The 15317-nt window shown below is 36.7% G+C and overlaps 2 protein-coding genes across 2 annotated transcripts in view; both read right to left on the reverse strand.

The window, feature by feature from the left end:
• LOC107712940 (coiled-coil domain-containing protein 15-like) overlaps window positions 1-4970 on the reverse strand; it is a 19724-nt gene extending 14754 nt beyond the window's left edge. Inside the window, exons 1-5 of the mRNA XM_016518341.1 lie at window positions 4516-4970; window positions 3127-3276; window positions 2828-2974; window positions 2610-2726; window positions 2346-2522 (exon numbers count right to left, since the gene is read on the reverse strand). Coding sequence (XP_016373827.1) covers window positions 2346-2522; window positions 2610-2726; window positions 2828-2974; window positions 3127-3276; window positions 4516-4713 — 789 coding nt within the window. The 5' untranslated portion in view covers window positions 4714-4970. The remainder of the gene's footprint in view (window positions 1-2345; window positions 2523-2609; window positions 2727-2827; window positions 2975-3126; window positions 3277-4515) is intronic.
• A 3393-nt stretch (window positions 4971-8363) lies between these two features.
• The window catches only part of LOC107712936 (hepatocyte cell adhesion molecule-like), an 11810-nt gene continuing 4856 nt past the window's right edge, over window positions 8364-15317 (reverse strand). The window contains exons 2-7 of the mRNA XM_016518333.1: window positions 11142-11483; window positions 10766-11047; window positions 10581-10674; window positions 10411-10496; window positions 9265-9335; window positions 8364-8922 (exon numbers count right to left, since the gene is read on the reverse strand). Of these exons, the coding sequence (XP_016373819.1) occupies window positions 8593-8922; window positions 9265-9335; window positions 10411-10496; window positions 10581-10674; window positions 10766-11047; window positions 11142-11483 (1205 nt within the window). The 3' untranslated portion in view covers window positions 8364-8592. The remainder of the gene's footprint in view (window positions 8923-9264; window positions 9336-10410; window positions 10497-10580; window positions 10675-10765; window positions 11048-11141; window positions 11484-15317) is intronic.

The raw sequence follows: 15317 nt of genomic DNA on the forward strand, positions 1-15317 counted from the left end.
AACTGCTCACCTCTCCTCAGAAGACTCGACGCTGAAGAGTGAACGCGCGCATCACCGAGAGGCGAGATCAAATGCAAATCAACAAAAAAAAAGCAGAATTCTATTATATAACGAGTTACTAACATAGACATTCAGCCGTGTCACCTCTGAAGACTCGACACTGCCGCTGTGTCCGAAAGCTGCCCATGCAGTGCCTAAAAGCCTGGTTTAGCAGCGACCAAAGAATGAGCCATCGCGGAGTGGGCGGTCGTGTGCGTTATTGAAGGCTTGTTGAATGGCATTTCATGCAGCTCCACTATCGAAGAGCGTCTCTGGCCAAACAGGCACGTCTGTAACTTACAGGCATCTTTATGAATCGAAAGAAGCTTGATGTGAACTATCAAGGACTCCATGAAAAAAAAAAACTCCATCCGGTTCTTTTTGAGGCTTTGAGGGACAGCAATGCATTCATCCATTCCTTTGCTTAAAGTTGTTTTGTGTTTGATGAGAAATAAAACTAAAAGATGAAGATGTTTTTGTGGTGTACAAACCCAATTCCAAAAAAGTTGGGACACTGTACAAATTGTGAGTAAAAAAGGAATGGAATAATTTACAAATCTCATAAACTTATATTTTATTCACAATAGAATATAGATAACATATCAAATGTTGAAAGTGAGACATTTTGAAATGTCATGCCAAATATTGGCTCATTTTGGATTTCATGAGAGCTACACATTCCAAAAAAGTTGGGACAGGTAGCAATAAGAGGCCGGAAAAGTTAAATGTACATATAAGGAACAGCTGGAGGACCAATTTGCAACTTATTAGGTCAATTGGCAACATGATTGGGTATAAAAAGAGCCTCTCAGAGTGGCAGTGTCTCTCAGAAGTCAAGATGGGCAGAGGATCACCAATTCCCCCAATGCTGCGGCGAAAAATAGTGGAGCAATATCAGAAAGGAGTTTCTCAGAGAAAAATTGCAAAGAGTTTGAAGTTATCATCATCTACAGTGCATAATATCATCCAAAGATTCAGAGAATCTGGAACAATCTCTGTGCGTAAGGGTCAAGGCCGGAAAACCATACTGGATGCCCGTGATCTTCGGGCCCTTAGACGGCACTGCATCACATACAGGAATGCTACTGTAATGGAAATCACAACATGGGCTCAGGAATACTTCCAGAAAACATTGTCGGTGAACACAATCCACCGTGCCATTCGCCGTTGCCGGCTAAAACTCTATAGGTCAAAAAAGAAGCCATATCTAAACATGATCCAGAAGCGCAGGCGTTTTCTCTGGGCCAAGGCTCATTTAAAATGGACTGTGGCAAAGTGGAAAACTGTTCTGTGGTCAGACGAATCAAAATTTGAAGTTCTTTTTGGAAAACTGGGACGCCATGTCATCCGGACTAAAGAGGACAAGGACAACCCAAGTTGTTATCAGCGCTCAGTTCAGAAGCCTGCATCTCTGATGGTATGGGGTTGCATGAGTGCGTGTGGCATGGGCAGCTTACACATCTGGAAAGGCACCATCAATGCTGAAAGGTATATCCAAGTTCTAGAACAACATATGCTCCCATCCAGACGTCGTCTCTTTCAGGGAAGACCTTGCATTTTCCAACATGACAATGCCAGACCACATACTGCATCAATTACAACATCATGGCTGCGTAGAAGGATCCGGGTACTGAAATGGCCAGCCTGCAGTCCAGATCTTTCACCCATAGAAAACATTTGGCGCATCATAAAGAGGAAGATGCGACAAAGAAGACCTAAGACAGTTGAGCAACTAGAAGCCTGTATTAGACAAGAATGGGACAACATTCCTATTCCTAAACTTGAGCAACTTGTCTCCTCAGTCCCCAGACGTTTGCAGACTGTTATAAAAAGAAGAGGGGATGCCACACAGTGGTAAACATGGCCTTGTCCCAACTTTTTTGAGATGTGTTGATGCCATGAAATTTAAAATCAACTTATTTTTCCCTTAAAATGATACATTTTCTCAGTTTAAACATTTGATATGTCATCTATGTTGTATTCTGAATAAAATATTGAAATTTGAAACTTCCACATCATTGCATTCTGTTTTTATTCACAATTTGTACAGTGTCCCAACTTTTTTGGAATCGGGTTTGTACTTTTAACGATGTCCTCAGTACGTTTCTGTGTGTTGACCGTGGTAGTATCCTTGCTGTCTATGGGAGGGTCAGAGAGCTCTCGGATTTCATCAAAAAAATCTTAATTTGTGTTCCGGAGATGAACGAAGGTCTTACGGGTTTGAAACGACATGAGGGTTAGTAATTAATGACAGCATTTTTATTTTTGGGTGAACTATCCCTTTAAACCACACAAGATCTTCTTACCATATCATTCTGAAAAGTTACAGTCTTGCTTCTGTGGCGCTGCAAATGAAGAGGTTGATCATGCTGCCCCAACAGCATCTCATCTTCCACTTCAACATCCTGCTCGTTCTCCTCTCCTCCAGCATTTGTACTTTCAGTATAATCCTTCTGATCTTTCCAAGTGTGTGATTCAGGTTTCTGTATATGACAAAGCGAAGATATTAATACTACAACACTGAACGTTCAGGTCTCAAAAATGACCCAAATGCATCATGCATGACTCACTTCTCTAGCTGTGGATCTTTTCCATCTCCCACCAGGAAGCTGTGAGAGTTCATCACCCTCTTGCACTGTCTGACGAGCAGCTAGTCTGTGTCTCACCTGCTTCCTGACTTTACTGACCTGGACAAGTGTAAAGAAACTCACCCTTACATCTCTATTCTGCCAAATCACACAAGCAAAATGATCCACATAGATGTATAAGGCTCTGTAAACACCCGTACATTATGTGTATGGTGATGTGAAGAAACAGCCTCCGTCCACAGAGCGCTGACACAGCGAGAGCTAGGACTGCAGATTGCTCGCTCCCCATGTGTCCAGGAAGGGAATAAATTGATGGTTTGTTGCGATACTTTGCTGTCACATTCAACCTGAAGATAGTGTTCACATGAATAATTTTATGAGTGTGGGTATTTGAGAATTTGTTAGGACACATTTGGAATTTTCACTACCATATATAGTTGCAAGTAAAGCAAAGCCAGGTTTTTTTGAAAGAATAAGGTTTCATGAGGTGATTTCTTACTGCCTCATATGATTTCAGTAGCTGCTGTTGTTTGCGCAGACGGGCCTGCTGCGATACACGTTCACGAACTGCATCCTGAAATCGGCGCAGACTCTCCTCTTTCTCTCGTTTGGTCTCCTCTAGAAGCTCTTCTGTGAGCAAAGCCCGGACCTTTCACGTACACAGGGATACATTTACAGGACATGTGTGGCTGTGAATCCTTTAGCCGTCTGCATCAGATACCCACTAGTAAGAGCTTTCCATAAATCTTCTTCAGTCTCAAGAGGTCATTTTATATGAGTCTATTTATTTGGATTTGCAATTTGTGTAACCCTAATGTGAGATTATATCTAAAAACGGTGTCTCCAAAAATATCCTAAAAACACATCTCCAAGATGCTTCAAGAAATCTACCTGCAAAGCTACCTGAAAAACTATGCGCAAGTGCACCTAGGGCAAAAGCTGCTTTAAACGCAAAGGATGGTCTCACCAAATGTTGATTTAATTTAGTTAATAGAAGTTAATTGATAAAGAAAATCTATTCATGACATTACTTTTGACAGCATCCTCATTTTACAGCAGTTTTACACAAGTGCCAAAAACTTTTAACAGTAGTGTAGCTTTGCAGGTAGGTTTCTTGAAGCGTCTTGGAGACGTTGCCACAGTTCTTCTGGATTTAGTCTGTCTCAGTTTGTTCTGTTTCTTCATGTCATCATATATATATATGAAAAAATAATAAGTAAAGACCAGTGGTATTTTAGTATCACTGATATACTATTACTGTTTTTATTAGGATTTTTAAAATCATCTTTATTTTTCCATTTTCATCTTTTAAAGTATTTTTGTTTTGTTTTTTTAATTGGTATTATTTGTATTGTTGTTATTCTTTTTTAAAATTGTCTATCGTTTTTTATTTATGTATTTTTTCAGTTTTAGTTTTAATACTTCAACTTTAATGAAAAATAGAAATGTTTCCTGGGCAACTAGGTGTAATTAAAAGGTTTTTTTTTTTTTTTTTTAGTTTTTAAAGTTTTTTTTAAAATTATTTTATTACAATTAATGTTTATTTTATTTCAAGTTTAATTTTCAAGTTTTAGTTAATGATACTAATAACTCAGATAACGGCAAAGTAAACAGAGTTCTTTTAACCAAAATTGAGATTTTACTCAGTAGCAGCTAATAAGCTAGTTTGGGCCCAAATGTTGGATTGTGATTACTGTTACATTTTTTTTTTCTTTTCCCATAAATTTCCCTTCCATTGTTGGACAGACCAAAATCATCCTGTTATGGATACACTTAACGAGACACCAACATGTACCATAATAGTGGAAAGTGCCAGTCAAGGAAGCTCGTGTTCAACAACATCTCTACATCTCTCATGTTATTATATCATATCAGTGTAAGTTCTTACCGCGGGATGCTCCTGACTCTCATCAGCGCTCTCCACCCAAACACCCACAGGCGCCACAGCCGGGTTCCTCTCTGCCAACACTCTCACATCTTTGGCCTTTCTCCTGCTTCCAAAGGTTACCCTTTTGTATTCTTTTAAGAGCTTCTTTTGTGTTATCGAAGAGCAAACCCTTTCTTTAGCTGTTTTTGCTTGATTCATTTTCGCGTAAAACCTGGTAGATATGAATGGGTAACTTAACGTATAACTATCATTTATGGAATTTTGGGAGTCACTGAAGTTCAGACCTTATTACCAAGCAAGACACCGATCCTTCGCTTCGAGCAAAAACAAAACTTCTTTCTAGGAGTCTTTTTACAGTACAGCGGTTCATAATATTGTTACTGTCCTCATACAAATAGCGTTAATATTTCCATTGCTGTAACTGTCAGAATTAAAGCTCCGTTGTCAATGACGCTAACAGAATCACAACATTTTAGACACGCCCATTTATGGTTCTATTGGCTACAGCTTGTAAAGGTAAGCTCTTATTCGTCGAAAGTAACGCCATTCAAAACTTGTAGCGATTAGGTCACGCCCGATGTGCTCCTAAATGAAAGTTCGATGGGAAAAAGAAAACCTGCTCGTTTTAGTTCCACAGTGACCAAAATTAAATATGGTGGTTTTACACAGAATTCCATATCCTTCAAATTCTTATAAATCTGATTTATATTGTGTATCAGTTTTAAACGGGGCTGTGTTACTATTATTATTATTATAAAAAATAACTTGAAACGTCGTGTTATCATTTTAAATGGCCACTGTTGTTAACACTGTAATGTTCCTGCTTATGGAAGCTCGTTTCCATCAAGGAATACAATTAAAAACCGAAAACGTCTCATAATTGGGACTTTTTTTGCGAGGTTATAACGAATGAGATTTAAACTCAGAATTGTGAGGCAAACAAACAAACAAACTCCCGAGTTGTAAGATAAAAAAACGCAATTACTTTTTTTTAAAATTAATTTTATTTTTAATTATTTTTTTTACTCTTCCATGCCTACTTATGCTAGTATTTAAAAATTTTTGTTCATGCTTGAAACAGTTTTGGAGGCATTGTTTTTCCACAGGGTAATCTATTAGCATTCCCTGCACTTATTTGGGGTTCTGTCTCCAACTTATACATTTATGCATGGGTATGAATCAGCACAAGAACAGCCTGCTCCCTTTACAATGCCTGTTCTCAACGGCCGTGCCCTTGCATAACAAGGAGCCTACTGTGTCCTTTGTGTGAATCAGCATGCACATTGTCTCTCCCTTTTCAGGAACAGTATGAACTTCAGTGAGAAAGATTACATAATGCTCAGATTACAAGCAGAAGAAACACTAGACAAAATAACAACAAATGTGTGAAAGATTGCACTCAGGTCTTTCTCAATCTTCTATTTAACATCTTTATTACAGATCAACTCTACTTGTCATTTACATTCACCAAAATAAAAACAGGAAATGGAAAAACTAGAAAAGGAAAGACAAACATTCACTGTTGGCTTGACAAAGTCTCTTGAAGTGTACAACAGGGTTGTTTCATATCAAATTTGGGTCAAATATGGACTAATGGTTAATGGTTATATGGTTAATAAAAAAAAATAAAAAAATTTAATCCAAAACTTGGGTCAATCCATATTTGACCCAAAGTTGGGTTGAAACAACCCAGCCATTTTTAGAGTGTAGTTTGAATACATGGGTAGTTCAAACACATATAGACCTAGTTAGGTGGTTGCTAGGGTGTTGCTAGAGCACTGCTTCGGGGTTTTGCCTGGTTGCTAGAGCATTGCTATGGTGTTATGGTGTTCTGGGTGCTAAGTTATTTGAACAGTTTCTAGGGCAGGCCTTTTAAAAAAATGTAAATGTACTGACATATAGAGTCAATATAAAAATACAGAGTCAATAATAGAAATTCCATATGGTAACATATATATATATATACACACACACACACACACACACACACACATATATATATATATATATATATATATATGTGTCAGACTCTATATGTCAGTACATTTACATGCATAAACATAAAAAAAAAATGTTGGTTAGGGTGTACTGAATGGTTGTTACGCAAATACAGTAGAATATTCTGCTAAATGGTTGCTATGGTATTCGGAAGTTTTTTTCCCCAAAAAAGGTTAAAAACCTTGTTTTTCTGCTAGATGACACTAATAGCGCAGACACTGGCTACCTTACCTTAAACTTGATGTACTAAAATAACTAAAACTTAATAAAAACTATATAGACTGTCTATAGTTTTTATTAAGTTTTTGTTTTAGTTATTTTTACATACTACTATAGATTTTGAATATTTGGATTAGTGTTTATTTTTGTATTTTATTTTTTTATTTTAATGAAAATTTTAGTAAATATGTTTTTGTCATTTTTATTTGTTATTGTTTTTATATGTCTATTATAGTTGTTGTGCAAAGCATGTAATCAAATATTGTTTTATCCCCCCTCCATCGCACATATTTGATAATGTCAAATTGGTAATGAAAAGCCCATAGTTGTAATTAAACAAACATAATTAAACTATAATTAATCTGTAGGACTGTGCTGAATTGGTGGATTTAGCTTGAAGGCTTTGTCAAGTCAGTGCAATCACATTGAAGTACCCAGACATCTCTGAAAGTGAATCAATACTAGCGTGTTAAATCAACTAAACATTCACAATGTGCTTTTGAAAAAGTGTCTAGTGTATAGTTCACCCAAAAATGAAAATGTTGTCATTAATTACTCATCCTCATGTTGTTTCAAACCAGTAAGACCTTTGCTCATCTTCAGAACACAAATTAAGATATTTTTGATGAAATCTGAGAGCTTTCTGCCCCTTTATAGACAGCAGAAGTATGAAGCTACAAGAATACTTTTTGTGTGCAAAGAAAACAAAAATATTGACTTCATTTAATGATTTCTTCTCTTCCGGTCAGTCTCCGCCGCCCTTTATTCGTGGTACTCTTGTGAATTGTGTCGAAGGCTGACACAGAAGAGAATACATTTTTGAATAAAGTCGTTATTTTTGTTTTCTTTTCGCACAAAAATACTTTCATAGATTCATAAAATTACGGTTGAACCAATGATGTCACGTGGTCTATTTTAATGATGTCCTTACTACCTTTCTGGGCCTTAAAGGCACAATATGTAATTTTCGCCGCTAGAGGGCGTGTATTCAAAATAAACAAAGAATCAAAGGCGTAGTTTGATGACGCCATGACTGAGTGTGGAATCATGGAAGTTGTTCGTCTTCATCCCCACAGCCGATGCAATCCGACGGGACTCGGGCAGAAATCATGTTCATGGATGAGCTAATGATTTATTAACTGAACGAGTGTGACACACGGCTCGAAAGCAGCTGAGCTTTTATTATGCCACAGTCGACCGCTTCCGCTCCTTCCGGGGGGGTAAAGCAGCGCTGTTTTATCATACTAGATACATTTGAAAGTTCTGTTATAATTTTACTCTGTGTGGTCGTCACCTGTCTAATAAAACACGTAACATATTAAAGCGTCTTTGGTGTTTTGGTGTTGAGGACACAATGACACTATAGACACGGTCCGTGTCACTAGTTAAAATTGCTTATTTCTCTGGATTTAAACATTCTTCGAAACATTTGGGATAATGTAAGTACACAAGTCAGCAAAATATATAACACTGTTCTAGTGGTTTTTGGATATTTTATTAAAAAAAATCTTACATATTGTGCCTTTAAATGTGTCAGTTGTGTTGCTGTCTATGCAGAGTCAGAGAGCTCTCGGATTTCATCAAAAATATCTTAATTTGTGTTCCGAAGATGAACGAAGATCTTACGGGTTTGGAACGACATGAGGGTGTGCAATTAATGACAGAATTTTCATTTTTTTAATCCCTTTAACATGGTAAAGCTAAACAAGTTTGAAATGCATAGTTTTGGAGGATAAACATATATATATATGTCTTTACAAATTTACATACATTAATGCAAAAGTATTTGTGCAGGTCAATAGAGTATCTGTCTTTTTGCAGCATGTGCATGGGCTCGGCAAAAGTGGTCAGTGCTATCATCTATGTTTTTGGGGAGCCTCTGGGTTCCTGTGGAGGGGTGGATGGATCCTCATGTATCCTGGCTGGAGACAATGACGCAGGGCGCTGAGAGGCCCGACCGGACCCTCGGCTGCGGGGTGAGGAGGGGTCTGGTGGGCTCTGACTGTGTCCCTTCCTCTGGCGATGGTGCAGTGGAGATTTAGTGGGGGTGCGAGGGTATCTGCGAGAGGAGCGCACTGGCGGCTCAAGCATGTCGGATGGAGGAGGTATTGAGCTGCTGTAGCTCGGAGGGCTGCTGCTGTTGGAGGTGCATGTTTCACACATTGACGCTGGTTCAACAGGAGGAGAATCCTGAGGATGTCAAGTGCAGGCATTTACAGTCTTTAAACGCCTACATCAATGCACTTTCATTTTATCAAGACACGCAAAACTAGGCTGTTCTTGTAGCACAGAAATATGATAATCTCATAACCTATTCTGCAGTACAGTATATTAGAATGTGTGGTGAAAACATAAATATTAATGTCTAATGTAAAGAAATTTTGCAGTCAGGTGAATGCTGGTTCGACCTTTGCTCTCTGAATCATAGACAGCTCTACTGAGGTAATGAAGCACTCATCCACTTGAAAAGCTATTTTTAAACATAAAGCAGGTGTGCTGGGAGAGGGAAATTAAAAAATTACGTGATAATACCTTATCTTTTAGGATGTAGAGTGATACAGGATTCCTGCGCTCATGATCAGTCATTATTGGGATGGCATCATCTAGAAACATAAATAAAAAACTTAATAATATAATATGATATGATATGATATGATATGATATGATATGATATGATATGATATGATATGATATGATATGATTGGCTGAGAGGTCTTTCCAGCTATGTGTTATTCTACTGGTATCACCACAGGGACCATTTCACCGTTTTTATCACTCCACTTGCTGCATTTCTCACAGCGAGTCACACTATAATATTACAAATACTACTGTTGTGGTGCCACAGCATGTAGTTTTAAGAGTTTTTAGTCAAGAATGTGATTGTTTAGACTTAAATAATGTGGTTTGTTAATAGCTCAATTTTAAAAATGGCGGAGCAGAGAAACTAAGTTTTATTCGTTTTCCTCACAAACTCTACATTGCTTTCTCTTGTCGTTACACTCATGTATATTTACTATATAAATAACCATTTGTTGCAAATAGTATGTATTGTACACTTGAAAATAGCATATTAGACCAAAATTTCAGCTGAATATTATGTTTGTTGATATGGTGAATGTTTATGTGTTACCAATGAATGGGATGCTACATTTTATTGAAAATCTGTTGGATACTGATTAAAATCTTCTTATACATGTTGGCTTTAATAAGAATGAACTCGTGAATGAGCTGTCCTCAATGATTACTGATCTTTCCACCAACAAAACACTTGAACGTGCAAACTTGTAATTACAACTTCAGAAGTGGAAAGTAGGACATTTTCAATAGCACAGGAAGGCAACATTACAACAGTGTGTTTAACAGAATATTTTTCCTTCTTTTGAATTGAGGGACGAGTCAACATTTATTTTTATATATATATATATCTTTTTTTTTTCTTTTTTTTTTCTGTGGTAGTAGTAAACAATAAAGCAGACATTTTAACTGATAATTTTGTCCGTTGTACATACTGAGGGTTATGCTTTATGGCAATCAACAATACATCAGAACATTTCTTTTAATTACTATCATAATTCATTAAAAATGTAATAAATGGGCCTGTTTGCTTATTGTGTATTGGCTGTGATCAACATTTAATATGGACAGAAAATCAATATGAAGAAACATAATTATACATACCCTCTGGCTTGACGTCTTGATACCTGATATGATGGTTTTGTTGAATAGATCTTGGTTTAATAGTTTTGGACTTCTGTCTTTTTGATCTGTTAATGAAAGTATTTGTGGTGACATGTCAATTTACACCAACTTAAGGATGGACAAGGGGCAAAGAAAAAAAAAAGTCATACTTCTTTGACGGCTTCCAGCAAGCACACACAGTTACAAGAGTGACAAGGAGGAAGATGCCCACTGTAGACAATATGATATAAAGAGAGCTTCTTTCTGGAAACAAAAGAACATTTTCAGCCATTTTAATGAATGAATCAATAATTATGTGAAAATAATGAATTATGCTCAAATAACCCGCCCTTACTGTAAACGGTGAGTATGACCGGTGGACTTCTCATGCTACTAATAGGGTTCTCCACCATACAGCTGTAGACATCATCATCAACTATCTGAACACGTGTGATGGTCAGGACCTTCTGGTCCGGTGACAGCAGCAGACGGGTCTCGTTTAGTAATGGATGACCACCTTTTGCCCAGCTGTAGGTGGTTTTAGTGCCTGTTTCATGGGTGCAGTTTAGTGTGAAATTCTCCATCAGTTCCAGCACGGTGGAGGTGACCATGTGGACGTGTGGCTTAGAGATTGGCTCTGGCAAAATTTTAGGTATGGTTTTATTGTTATGAGTTACTGGTATCAGTAGATTGATACCAATTATGATTCTGTAATGTTTGATTTTTCTTACCATCCACCATCAGATTGATGCTGCTTTCTCCAGTGAAGGTGTCGTCAGTGATGGAGATCTCTACTTCATAAGTGCCCTCATCAGACAGCCTGAGGTTATGGAGCAGCAGTGTCCTGTTCTCAAAAACAAGGATACGGTCTCGGTATTCCGGTCGCAGGTTACCGATGATCTCCGTACCGATGGACTGGACCACTGTAACAGGTTTGTCCCTCTTCAGCTGCCATTTGATTACAGGAGGATCCAGACTGGTGCTTGTGTATCGGACGGAGAGCAGAGCTTCTCCACCCACCGTCCCTCTGATTAGAGTCTCAAGACTGGTGATGTTCACTCCCTGAACACATGCTGTGACACAAACAATCTCATTTAAAATCGGATTTATGAGATTAATGTTAGTTTGACCAAGTCGGCAGTGAAGTCATTATCAAAAAGTTTATAAAGAGTCATTACCTGAACTGTTGTTGACTGCACTCAAAAAACACGTAGGCCTAAATTTAAGATTTCTGTTTTTGAATTGCATATAAAATCTGGAGGTACACAATTGTAGGAGAAAAGACGTAAAGAAAGTATATCAATTAAAAAGGATATTATTATTTTTTAAAATATTTTATATTGAAGTCCACTATATGGAGAAAAATCCAGGATTTTTCCCCCTCAAAAAACTTAATTTCTTTTCGACTGAAGAAAGAAAGATATGAACATCTTGGATGACATGGGGGTGAGTAAATTATAAGGAAGTTTTTATTCTGGAAGTGAACTAATCCTTTAAATGTAATGCATATTTGTGAGCCATATATTGATGAAACTGTAGGATTCCTGTAGGAGTGTGAAAGTATTTTAAATGCACAATCATGTTTCTATATTTATAATCATGTCATGATTTTTGAGTGCAGAAATCTACCTTTTTTTGTTAATCTATGACTGACAAATATGCATCCCATGAAGTATATTATTTTGTTTATGTTACAACTGTAATCCAAATGGATAGGAATTTTCTATGCAATTCAAATGCATACATCTATAATTTCATTTATTTTTTTTCAATCTAGTTACTTAGAGATTTTAGTGATTTTTTTCTTCAAAAAACACAAGTATTCCATACAGCTCAGGGTTCATTATCAGAGCTCATAATCATAAGTCTGATGGTTTTATCCCCACAAGGATTGACCTGTGCTATTAGCCATTATGCTCTTGAGCAAAACACTTGACCTCAGGCTCCTCTGTGAGGATTGAACCTGTAGTAAGTGCACTGTAGGACACTAAAGCCCAATTTATACTTCTGCGTCGAACCTACGCCGTAGCCTGACGTACTACACGTCGCGGACAACAACGCAGAAGTATAAAGGAAAACTGACGCATAGCGTACAGCGTAAAGCTCAGACGCAGAAGTATAAATCGGATTTAAATATCTGCTAAATTACTACTTACATAATTACATAAGTACATAATTATTACATACAATAAATATGACTGGTCCTGTAAAATAATGGCATTTTTAAATTTAGCATTTTATTTCTTGCGTTATATATAACGGAAGTAGTGACAGACATATCTTTTATTCTGTTTTGTACATTTGAGTGAAACTTTCTCTCTCTCTCTTCTATTTCTATTTCTATTTCTATTTCATGTTCACTTTAGATGATGGTTCATTAGCATTCCCCTATTATTTCCACAAGATTAAACTTAATCTGTCAATTTGGTAAGGTATCACCCTGTCTTCTATCTGACTGTCACTACACATAAAGCTATAATAACACTCATCAGATCCCATTGCCAGAGAGGGCAACAACATAACTTACATAAAGTACATTTGCACAGTCCAAGACACCTTTTACAATCGAGCTCTTAAGATATTGATGACTCAAATTTGAGCACATTCAAGCCAAAAATGGGTCACAACTCTGTTATGACACTCTCATGAACAGCAGGAGAAGTAATGATGACAAATAATAAAACGAAACTAACTATATAATCAAGCATAATCACTATAGCAATATACACTAATTTAAAAGTTCGGGGTGAGATTTCTTTACTGTTTTTGGAAGGAGTGTTTTATGCTCACTGTGGTAGCATTTATTTGATTAAAAAGACAATAACAACAGTAATATTGTGAAGTATTATTGCAAACAAAAAAATATGTATTTTCTATTTAAATATTTTAAAATGTAATTTATGCCTGTGAGGGCAAAGCTGAATTTTTAGCATCATTACTCCAGCCTTCAGTGTCACATGATCCTTCAGAAATCATTCTAATATGCTGATTTTGTTGCTCAAGAAACATTTCATTTTACTATAAATGTTGAAAACATTTGTGCTGCTTAATATTTTTAATCACACACTACAGTATTAAAAACAACAACAACAACAACAACCCAGACTACGTTAAAAGGAAATTCATTTTCACAGAAGGTGCGTATACAACACAAGGACAAGTACCCATTATGTACAAACTTGTCACAATACATTCACGAAAAAAAAATGGCAAGAGTGTAAGACGATGGCTAATTTCCTGGGTGTTTAAAGCACGTATTGCTGTAGGAACAAAACTCTTACTAAAGTTAGTCCTCCTACACATAGATAGTCTATACCTACGGCCAGATGGGAGAGGGATGAAATACCGATGGAGTGGGTGATCTGGGTCATTTAGGATTATATGTGCTTTCCGAATCATAGCTGAAGTAACACACTCCGATAACTTTGGAGTAGGAATACCAATAATTCTACTAGCCAAATGTGGTATCTTTAAAAGTTTGTTCCAATTAACAGTTGCAAGCATATGAAAAAAACAAATGGCACCATACATAAGAATGGGCTCAATAATACTCCGATACAGGAGAAGAAGGAGACGAGGCTGAACAGAAAGTGGGTCACCTTTTAAAGCTGTTAGAATTCTAATGTAAAGCATCAAAGATTCTCATTCTCTGTCTGATAACCAGCAGAATAAAGCCTGTGTGGAAACAGCCCATCTCCTTGGTAACTGCTTACAGTGCGAAAGGCCTGCCAGAGATGAGCACACAAAAGCTTGAATTGTTTGGCCCAATATCCTGGCATGAAAAGGACCTACAAAGTGACAAACAATCAGTGTGATTAGATGAAAAGTGACACACGGGGCTCCTGCGACTCTGTTGATGACAACATTGGCCAATTGCACAACACAAACAGCTTCTAAAGTAGTCATGATGTGAGGATAGGAATGGGTTTTCATGATGTTGTAAATAGCAATATAAAGTACATTGAAAGTCGTCTTTGTCCTTCGAGTAACATATTGTCTCTGCTATCTAATGCTGCTATCTGCTCTAACACCGCTACAGACAGGCACAGCATTACACTGTAACACTAGACTACAAAAGAAACAAAAATGTTTATTTTTCATTTGAATGTCTAAATATCATTGCATTATACAACCCAATATAAAATCTAAGGGAATTTATTTTAACCCTGTATAGTCTGACATTAAATTATAGTCAGAAAAATACTGCCTCCCCCCCCTTTTTTTGCATACATTTTTTTGCGTATAATATTTGATAGATCAGGCTTTTATATTATGATATATATATATGTGAACCTGGAGCACAAAACCAGTCATAAGGGTCAATTTTTTGAAATAGAGATGTATACAACATATGGAAGCTGAATAATAAGCTTTCCATTGATGTATGGTTTGTTAGAAAAGGACAATATTTGGCCGAGATACAACTATTTGAAAATCTGGAATCTGAGGGTGCAAAAAAATCTAAATATTGAGAAAATCGCCTTTACATTTGACCAAATAAAGCCTTAGCAATGCATATTACTAATCAAAAATTAAGTTTTGATATATTTACAGTAGGAAATTTACAAAATACCTTCATGGAACATGATCTTTACTTAATAGCCAATTTATTTTTGCATAATTTTGACCTATACAATGTATTGTTGGCTATAAATATAACCATGCTTCTTATGACTGGTTTTGTGGTCCAGGGTCACATATGTTGTTGCCATGACATAATGCTTAAAACCCTAAAATGACTGTAAAAATGACAAAAACAAAAACAGCATAAAAATGTATGTTATAACTTGGGATATAACTTAGAATTTGGGTGCTTTTATAGAATTATAAGCTTCACATTTCCTTCAAATACTGGCTCATTTACTTATATTCTAAGTGCCTCGGTCCAGCTTTAAGAAAGAAAGAAA

This window comes from Sinocyclocheilus rhinocerous, unplaced genomic scaffold, assembly GCF_001515625.1.
Source record: "Sinocyclocheilus rhinocerous isolate Xijiao unplaced genomic scaffold, SAMN03320098_v1.1 scaffold4011, whole genome shotgun sequence".
Lineage (NCBI taxonomy): Eukaryota > Metazoa > Chordata > Actinopteri > Cypriniformes > Cyprinidae > Sinocyclocheilus > Sinocyclocheilus rhinocerous.